The sequence below is a fragment of the Frankliniella occidentalis genome, unplaced genomic scaffold (assembly GCF_000697945.3).
Source record: "Frankliniella occidentalis isolate FOCC.00 unplaced genomic scaffold, Focc_3.1 Scaffold318, whole genome shotgun sequence".
In the NCBI taxonomy this organism is placed as follows: Eukaryota; Metazoa; Arthropoda; class Insecta; order Thysanoptera; family Thripidae; genus Frankliniella; species Frankliniella occidentalis.
The window spans coordinates 70,176-79,436 of NW_026267443.1; the positions used below are offsets into that span (position 1 = coordinate 70,176).

Here is a 9,261-nt window from a genome sequence, read left to right on the forward strand (position 1 = left end):
CGCCTGCGCCGTAAGCCCGCGGGACCAAGGTCGTCGCTTTGTCGCCGTGGGACGTCCAACTTTCACGTCGCCGGGCTGACCAGCAGCGCTTATATTAATCATAATTTAGTGCAGCCAAATAATCATAAAAACAACCAGCCCCGTCGACTGCTTTGCGTGCGCAAGTGGCTCCCCCGGTCGGCCCTGCTGCTCTGCCGCGGAAGCCAAAGGTCCTCGGTTTGATTGAAGGGGTGAGGAGGGCGGTGGTGGGCGCGGGTAGCGGCTGTATTAGTGATGACGGACGTCAATTATTTCTGGGAGCTGCTGCGGCAAACTCGGGGAGGTGCCCGAGGTCCACACTCTGCGCCCGCCGGCCCAAAGTCCCCTCCCCCCATCACCCTCCTCCTCCCCCGGCCCGTCAGTCTGGGGCCGCGCTGTTTACCCTCGCCTACCCCAGGGGTCACAAAAGCATGATTAGTCCCCTACCCCCGCAACCACTGCCGAATTCGGCGTCCGGCTGGGGGGGGGGCGGCGCGGGGTGTGGGGCTGGTCTGGTTGTCCTCTCGCCGCCCTGCCGCCCGCCCAACCCCGTCGCGTCCTGAGTATGAGTAACTGGGGGCAGCACCCCTCCGCCCCCCCCTCCCCCCCGCAGCTCCGCCACATTGTCATGGGAGCACTCAGTAAAGCTGGACTCGCTGCGGCCCTGCGGCCCACCGGGGGTGTCAGGGAATTAAGATGGAAAACGAGGCGAGAGAGAGAGTGAAGGGAGAGTGGGCGCGGGCCCTCACACACGTGGCGGGGCAACCACGTCACGGAAGTTGCGCCCGTGAATACGTTCGCGGTGAGCACCACCATGTCCGCCCTCTCCTTCCCCTTGACGTCCACTAAGACCACACTGACAATTTCCTTTAAAAATCTCATGTTTGTACCCATTCAATGTCCTGAAATATGTTTCACTCAACAACTCTTTTCTTGGTCTTCCAGATGAACCCCCAGAGTCGCGACGAGGCCCGGGGCGCCGGTGACGTGCAACCGTCGTACTCCTCGGCCGTCGAGACGCCCTTCCTCCCGGAAGACCTCAGGACGCCGGCGGGATCGTCGGCGCCGGGCAAGGACGCCAACGAGGCCTACGAGCTGGCCGAGTACGGCTACGGCAAGAACTACGTCAAGATCCTGAAGGTGCGCCGCGACGGGCTGCGGCACAGCATCCGCGAGTACGAGGTCAACACGCACCTGCAGCTCGACAGCCGCGAAGACTTCCTGCAGGGCGACAACAAGCACATCATCGCCACTGACACGCAGAAGAACACGGTCTACGTGCTGGCCAAGAAGTTTGGGGTGAGTCGCGACGGAGGCTACCCGAACTCCTGTATGACTCAGTGCTGAAGTGCATTGTTGTAACCATTCCCTCTGCCTCCAGATCAAGTCCCCCGAGGCCTTCAGCTTGTTGCTGTGCAGCCACTTCCTGTACACGTACCCCCAGGTCACCGAGGCCTCCGTCCACATCGAGGAGTACCCCTGGACCAGAATCATGAGGGACGGCCAGAAGCACAACCACGCCTTCGTGATGAGCCCCGTAGCGTACCGGTCTTGCACCGTGAGCCAGCGTAGAAACGGTATGTGCTCGTGTCCGAATAATACCAGAACACTGTAAGCACCACGGTCGACCATGTGCACACAAGGAAGAGCGTGCATGCTAGTGTGTTCCTACCAGATCGACTATTGACCTGCCCTGCCCTGATCGAGGGGACTATCTATTTCTTATTTTTCCTTAAAAGAGTGGGTCATGTATGGTTCTAACCGGAGACACGGGGGTGTGCCGTGTGCCCACGTGTTCCCCATTCCTACACATTCCTAGATGTAAGGGATCATCCACAAAGTACGTCTGTGATTCGCTGTTCCAAAACTGCCAAGTTCATCCTGTGCTAGCACTCGGAGCGCCTGGTGGGCAGGCAACTTCTCGTATGTAGTGCATGTGTGTTCTGCGGGCTGGCCTACCTTGAGCCTCGCAGGCGCTCATTTCCCTTTTTCGCTGAACGAATCTTAAAAAAATGGACGTACTTTCTGGATGGTCCCTAAGGCTACTGCGGACTCAATGAGATGTGGTTCGTGCCGGCAGAAACTCGATATTTTTCTTTCTAAAAAGAAGTGTGGTGCCACACTGATGCACGGGTGTGTTCTCATGCCCCTGTTCATTTTAATGCACCATTTTCCGTCTCCCTCGCAGAGGCTCCGCGCATCCGCGGCGAGCTCCACGGCCTCCGCGTGCTCAAGACGACGCAGTCCTCCTTCCGCGACTTCGTCCAGGACGAGTACCGCACGCTGCCGGACGCCAACGACCGCATCTTCAGCACGGTGGTGACCGCCTCCTGGCTGTACAACACGGGCAGCGTGGACTTCGACAGAGTCTGGTGAGCGTCACCAGCGGGGCCAGCGCCGCACCCCGCCCCGCCTCGACCCACACCCCGCGCCGCCGCGCCCCTGGCGACCCCCTCGCCTCCTCGACGCATTATGCAGAAACACACGTCGCGGCACTTATCTCCCGAGGGCGTGGCGTGGTGCGGCGGCAGGGCGTGGTGGGGCGGGGCGGCAAAGTGTGGTGGGGCGGGGCGGCGAGGAGCTGCAGCCCCAAGAAAGGGGGGAAAGGAAGGGGGAGGGGGGGGGGGAGGACCGCGATGATACACAATTTTCCAAGCCGCCGCGCCGGCCGCCGGCTCCGGCCAGGCAGTCCTCTCTGCTGTTTTGCGTTATCGCTCGGGATACACAGGGCGTGCGCGTAGAGGTATGCGCGCGTGTGTGTGTGTGTGCGCGACCCCTCTGCCTGCCGACCTCCACCCACATCCTGTCGTGACTTCCACTTTCCCATCGGAGAAGGAAGAAGGAAGGATTGGTCGGAGAGGGGGGGGGGGGTGCCAACTTTCTCCGGGCGGTTGCGGCTGCGGCGGATGGCGGCTCGGAGCCGCAGCCGACAGGACGTGTCGCGGTGTCGCGTCCTTTGGCCCCAAGAGGACCCCCTCCTCCTCCTCCTACCCCCCGCCACCCCCTCCCTTAGGATACCTCCTTCCCCGCCGCGATGTAGAAGCGACTTCTGCTATGCGCGTTGGGTGATTACCACCCCATTTCATCTTGAGCTTCGCATGGTGTGGCTGCAAGGTGTGCGCATGAGTGTGTGTGTGTGCATGTGTGTATGTATTTGTGCTGGTGCGAGCGCCTGTGTATCTGTCTACAGATGAGCAATCGAGCAACACAAACAGCTGGAAGAGGGTAGGGAGGGGATATGGCGGTATACGTCAACCATCGGGAGCAGAAGGAGGGGGAAGGTGGAGGGGGAGGGGATTGCTAAACTGTTTAATGACGCATATTCAGTTGTGTGTGTCGAGGGCAAACGAGCCCAGCGAAGCAGCAGCAGCAGCAGCAGCAGCCGCAGCAGCAGCGAGGCGGGCGGCGGGAGGCTGGGCCTGCGCGACTGCGCGGGTCCAGGGGGACGGGCCGGGGTTGGGGAACCGGTGCCGGGTGAGTGAGTGAGTGGTGCGTCTGCATCTGGTCGGCTGTTAACGTCATCAGCCACCACATCCAGCCTGCGCCACTGTCGGCCCGGTGGCCTAACCACCGACACGCACACGTCCACGCACGAACTCCCACACGCGGTCGCCCACGCCCACCGCTCATCCCCCCCCCCCCTCCTTTTCAAACCCCCGACGCCATCGCCATGTCCTCTGCTTTCCTCGCGTACTACGCAGTCACATCCCGTCCAGTGTATGAAAAATTCATACAACTTTCCTTTGCGTTCTGAGTGTGTTTGTCCCCGATGAGATACGTCGCTGAGACGATTCTCCACCCCCTGCCCCGCCCCCTCTAGCCTGCGCGCGCTCCACGGCGTTTCTTTTTCGCTCGCACGAGCATTCTGATGATGTGAGTCCTGGTGCTGCTGGTCCTGCCGGCCCCTTCCCAACCGCGTCCTTGCGTGTCCTGGACCTGAAGTCGCGCGTTAAGGAGTGCGCTCTGGCCGGCTACTTCCTAGTGCCCTCCCCAGCGCCCCGCGGGACTCGGCCCCCTTTCTCCCATCTCTCCCTCTTCCCTACCCTCCCGCCGTGTGGCTGGTCAGTGCGTCTGGGGAGCACTGCGGGCAAGGGAAGGCGGGGTCGGAAATTACTTCCGGCAATCGTCCTGTGACCACTCGAAGTTCCGCTCCACCCTCCCCACCTCTCTCTCTCTCTGAGGGAGGGGCGGGGCGGAACGTCTGAGAGAGAGAGAGAGAGAGGGGGGGGGGGCACGCCGCACGCGCTTCGTTCTTCACTAGCGCCTCGTGCTGCGGGCCTAGCTCTGCCCCTTTAACCCGCTGGACCAGCTGAGGCAGATCTTCTATGAAACGAAAGACGTCTCAGCGGATATCGACATCACCACGGGCGTACTCTCCTCTGCGCAGGCACACGGTCAAGGAGTGCATCCTCGACAAGTTCGCCGGCGACCCCAAGGAGGGCATCTTTTCCCCGTCCGTACAGAACACGCTGTACCTGGCCGCCAAGATGGTCCTGGATCAGGTGGACGAGGTAGGTCCAAAAGTGCTGAAAACAATGCGGATGGTGATCAAGAGTGTGACCATGAGGCATGAGGGAAGAGGTCTTGTGGTCTTGCTCGACTGCTAGATCTTGCTCTCCTTTGCACTCCGAGTCGTCAAACCCCAAAACGTTCGTTGTACACCCTTTCGCAGCAAGTTACACGCTCTGATCAAAACTCTCTCGCTTTCTCTGTTTCCGCCCTGCAGATTGAACGCGTGGAGATGCAGATGCCCAACAAGCACTACAACTCGCTGGACCTGTCCAAGTTCCAGTCCACCATCAAGGGCGGCTTCGAGCACCACGAGGTGTACCAGCCGACGGACAAGCCGGCCGGCATCATCCACGCGCAGCTGGAGCGCAGCAACAAAGAGATGGCCTCCCGGCCCAGGCAGGTGTTCCGCCGCAGGGCCAAGTTATGAGTCACCCAATTGGCTATTCTCCCATAAATACATTTCTGTCATTGATATAATGTTGTAATTGTACCAAATTCAACCATTATAATTTTGTATATATCGCTCCATCCGATACCCCCGGACTGATTATGGTGAGGACGATTTTCTCTGTGGTTAATGAAGATACAATAGGTCAGCGACCGCCGAGGCGACGACTGCTTAGGGTTAACAAATTGAATGTATTATTTTTTATTGTTAATTAAAAGACTCTGTACTGCCATGTCACACGTGGAAACGTCCTCTTTTCATTTGCATGAAACAAAGATACCAAATCAACCCGCTCACTTTCGCCCCCCCCACGCGCGACTCCAAACAACACGACGCACGAATTAAATAAAGGTCGGAGTGCGCCTCTTTTGTTAGTGCTGCGGCTGACACGCGATGAATGCTCTGGCTTTTGCCATGCGGCGGCGTATGGTCCCGTTTTAGTCGACCGCTGCTGCCGCAAATACTATATGTACATCAGGTGGGAGGTTGGTCGGGTCGCCGCCGGCCGGTGGGGACGCAGAGTTAATCATGCGAAAGACACACACACAAGCAAGAGCCCGTCGAGCCCGCAGAACTTTCATCGCCAAACTATGTGCTCGCACACGGCGGCGGCGGGTTCCTGCCCTGGGGCGGGCGGCGTTGGGACAACACTTCATAGGCTCGGCCAGGAGGCGCGCCCGGCCACACCTCAGAATGAGCAGCACTGAGGCAATGGGGGTCCGGTAAAGCGGACGACACGAGGACATCGCGGCGGAAAGACTGGGGAAAGGAGAAGGAGAGTGCAAACACGGCGGGGCGCGCAGCGTGGGTGTGTTCTACGGCGTGGCGGGGCGGGGCGGGGCGGGCGGGGCACGCAGCACTAACGGGCGCGACGGCGACGGCGACAACTACCGCGACCCCGTCCTTGTGCTCGAGTACGCACCGCCGCCGTGGCACCGCGAGTCTTTTCTTTTTTCCCGAAGTCCGCCCACGCCACGCCACACCGCCCCCGCCGCCGCCGCTGCTGGAGCCGTTGGCGTTGCGGTTGACGCGTCGTCAATACGGAGGAGCGGTCTGTGTTGACTTAGGGGGTGACGCCCTGCCCTGCCGCCAGGTGGGACGGACGGACGGGCGGCGGGCGAAGAGGGGCAGGTCAGGACGCCGACCGGCCGGTCAGTACGGCCCACGCGCACTGCGCAGTGCACCGCGAGGACGCGAGCATGCTGCTGTCCAGGACGCCGCCGATGGGGCTGCTGCTCGCGGTGCTCGCGGCCCTCGCCGCCGGGCACGCCGCCCTGGCCGGCTGCGGTGACTGGGAGCCCATCGCCTCGCCGTCGACGTCGTCCTCTTTCGCCGCCGCCGTCGCCCCCAGGAACCTCCACAACAACGGCTCCCTGGACGCCCTGCTCCAGCACGCCATCGCCTCGGTAAGACGTGGTGGACGTGACACGGCAGGAAAACGGTCAGCTGCTCGCGAACTCACGCTCTGGAGAACCAGAACCACCACCATCTACTGGAACAATCGCGCGCCGGGGCGCGGGCGCGCGGGGTGGGGCGGCAGGGCTACTGACTGGAGAGCACTCCAGCGAGGGGCTGGAGCCCGGCTGGAGTGCTGCCGGCGCCCCTCTCCCCTCCAGGTGCTTCTCTGATTGATGGACGTGCAGTGCTCTGTGGTCGCGTCTGACCTGCTTTCCCTGCTTGGGGCTTGAGAATAAGTTGTCGGGATGAAGGGTTTCTGTGGCTCGTTTGCCGGTGTTCCCTCTATAATCATGGTTTAATTGTTTAATCATTTTTGTTGCGACTGATTCGCCCCGCTTGCTTATTTGTCTGACTGTACCGTACTGTACATTATCTGCTGGTGGGTTTGTCTAATGTGCCAGACCATGGCGCCTTGCGGTTGGGGTCGGGCTATTAGGGGTCGTCTAGAAAGTACGTCCGTTTTGCCTCAGATTCATTCGTCAAAGTAATTACGGGAGCTCTGTGTCAGCGCCTGCGAGACTCGGGGTAGGCCGCCCCGGAATACACCCATGCACTGCAGTCAAGATATTGCCTATCCATCAGGAGCTAAAAGAGCTTGCAGAGACTGAACTTGGCAAGTTTCGAAACGACGCGACCACCTGTTAGAGTTCAATTCAGTACCGCCAACTATCGAGACTGTGCTCCAGGCCCCGCCCGCCGCCCCTTTGTTGAGTGTAGTACCCAAAACAGAGCTAAATGAAGTAAATTTCTAGAATTTTTACAGCCACCAAGCTTTCTGGTGGTCGGTCCCAGCGCGATCCACTCTGAAGTGCTGGAGATAATCATTACACCCGTACCCGAAGTAGGCTTTCAGGAAAGTACAACGTGTGGTGGTACGCATGTTTATTGTAACAAAGACGTTTCTTTACTGGTACAACTGGATCCACAAGCCCTACACTCACGACTCACGCCCGTTCCACTCCCTCGTACCGTCCGCGCTGTTCGGAGTCCTCTTGTGTCACTTACTTGGTGCTGTCGCTCTCGCCGCCTCTACCTACAATTCTTCTGCCACCACACCGTCACACTGGTCGCACAGCACCTCGGCCCCGTCCAAGTGCAGGCGTATCGAGGCTCTCTGCCGGACGCACGAGTCAGCGTTGTGGTGGACAAAATGCCTCTTCAGCACGAGCTTCCGCATGGCCCGGAGGGCGCTCCACTGCAGCAGCGAATCCAGTTTGTGGTCGTCATATGGGTAAGAGTAGGACGACGTCGCCATCGGCGTGCCCACCGACAGCTGCACCTCCTCCAGCGACTCGCCATGCGCCTTCAGCATGGAACTCAGCGTCTGGCGGCGGAGGCCCCACACCCTGAGCCACTGCAGACCGGTGTGTCCCGGCGGGAGCTCGGGCAGCTCGGGGATGCAAGCGTTCGGACTAGCCGTCACGTAGAGCCTCTTGAGGCGCGGCATGGCGTGCACCGCGAGCAGGTGGTCCTCGCTGGGGTTGTGCACACTCAGCTGCTCTAGGGAGGGCGCGGCGCGCTGCAGCAGCTCGAGGCTCTACGCGGGGTCCCTGTGGCACCGCACGTCCACCAGCCGCGTCACCTGCAGCAGAATAGGGTCACTCACTGTCAGGGCGGCCGGACACGAGGCCGGCGGCGGCTGCAGTCGTCCCAGGCCACGGTCATGCCGGGCTCACAGGCGGAAGAGTTCAGTGCACGCTGCTCCCCCTCACAAGGCAAAGGCAAGTGATAATATCCGATCTTTCCCAAACTCGGCATATTTGCCGATCTGTCGATCAAATTTTTCCTGACATTCATTTGCCAAAACTCCTATACACTGCGCCGCCGCGCCACGTCACCGCTGCGCTGAAGACTGCGTTTGAAAACTCGTTCCATCAATTTTTGGCCAAATTCGAAACTTTTTCCATTGTTCGCTCCCCTAAAGTAAGTAACCTAGAACTAAATGGCAAGGACAACAACTGAGTCTTTGGGACTGTCTAAAATCTAACACGCAATCGTCATCAACATGGATAAGAAGCAAATTTACCGAGTTTAGGCAAAATCAGGAATTAACACTTGCCTAAGTCTCCTTGTGGGCCAGCCCGGGCCGGGCCGTGAGCCCCGAGGGGCCCTCACTTACCCCTAGCGCCTCCTCCAGCGCGGCGGCCTTCTCCGGCTTCATGTCTTCCGGTCTTCTCCAGCTGATATCCCCAACATCCATCTCCCGCGTGGGATGCACCTCGGCACGTGGTGGGCCCTGGATGGGCGTGAGCGCCGCTGCAGAGGGTGCTGGTGCAGTTGCAGAAGGTGTTGACGCAGCTGCAGAGGGTGCTGGTGCAGCTGCAGGTTGTGGTCCTTGGGTGGGCGCCGCTGCAGAGGGTGATGGCGCAGCTGCAGGTGGTGGGTCCCGTCGTGTCGCAGCTTGGTCCTGCACAGTTACTTTGACTACAGGGTGGGTCTCTGAACAACATGCCTGGTGAGCCCTGCGCAGGTGCGCGCGCAACAGTGCCCACTGCCACCCAACAGGATGTCCCATATGAGCACGTACTTGTAACGTATCAGTATCCAGGTTGCCAGCTTGCCAGCAATCCAGTTTATTTACTTCGGTCATAGTTAATCCTGAAAGTTCGTAGCCCTAGCCCTTAAGTCCACTATCTATAATCGAAGTTCATCAAAGATCTACCGTAGTTAGTCAAAGTACAGCGTACGTCAAATAATGTCGACATGCGGCGAAGCGTTTTTTTGTCGTTTTCGTGAGAACAGTAAATATTAAGTTATACCGATTTCAAGATCAAGCAATTTCATCGTGTGGTGCACGCAAAAATAAAGGATTAGCTAAGAAAGCT

General features: G+C 59.5%; 3 protein-coding genes across 4 annotated transcripts in view; 2 read left to right on the top strand and 1 right to left on the bottom strand.

The window, feature by feature from the left end:
• Window positions 1-931: 931 nt before the first annotated feature.
• LOC113216932 (uricase) lies at window positions 932-5,225 on the top strand. Its single transcript, XM_052273961.1, has 5 exons — window positions 932-1,317; window positions 1,400-1,595; window positions 2,207-2,390; window positions 4,406-4,529; window positions 4,745-5,225. The coding sequence occupies exons 1-5, from the start codon at window positions 964-966 to the stop codon at window positions 4,955-4,957; spliced, it is 1,071 nt and encodes a 356-aa protein (XP_052129921.1). The 5' UTR covers window positions 932-963; the 3' UTR covers window positions 4,958-5,225.
• Window positions 5,226-6,086: 861 nt separating this feature from the next.
• Window positions 6,087-9,261, top strand: part of LOC113214307 (uncharacterized) — a 13,332-nt gene continuing 10,157 nt past the window's right edge. Inside the window, exon 1 of the mRNA XM_052273969.1 lies at window positions 6,087-6,384. Within this exon, the coding sequence (XP_052129929.1) occupies window positions 6,178-6,384 (207 nt within the window). The 5' untranslated portion in view covers window positions 6,087-6,177. The remainder of the gene's footprint in view (window positions 6,385-9,261) is intronic.
• LOC113214308 (uncharacterized) overlaps window positions 7,304-9,261 on the bottom strand; it is a 4,826-nt gene continuing 2,868 nt past the window's right edge. For both annotated transcript variants that reach the window (XM_026433627.2, XM_026433626.2), the window contains exons 5-6: window positions 8,556-8,843; window positions 7,304-8,018 (exon numbers count right to left, since the gene is read on the bottom strand). In XM_026433627.2, the coding sequence (XP_026289412.2) occupies window positions 7,974-8,018; window positions 8,556-8,843 (333 nt within the window). In that variant the 3' untranslated portion in view covers window positions 7,304-7,973. The remainder of the gene's footprint in view (window positions 8,019-8,555; window positions 8,844-9,261) is intronic.

What these genes read in the sequence shown, in the direction of transcription:
- LOC113216932 (XM_052273961.1), top strand. Translation starts at nt 964, where the DNA reads ATGAACCCCCAGAGTCGCGACGAGGCCCGGGGCGCCGGTGACGTGCAA. An exon ending in TGCTGGCCAAGAAGTTTGGG is followed by an intron (nt 1,318 to 1,399) that starts GTGAGTCGCGAC and finishes CTCTGCCTCCAG; the next exon opens with ATCAAGTCCCCCGAGGCCTT. An exon ending in TCCTGGATCAGGTGGACGAG is followed by an intron (nt 4,530 to 4,744) that starts GTAGGTCCAAAA and finishes TCCGCCCTGCAG; the next exon opens with ATTGAACGCGTGGAGATGCA.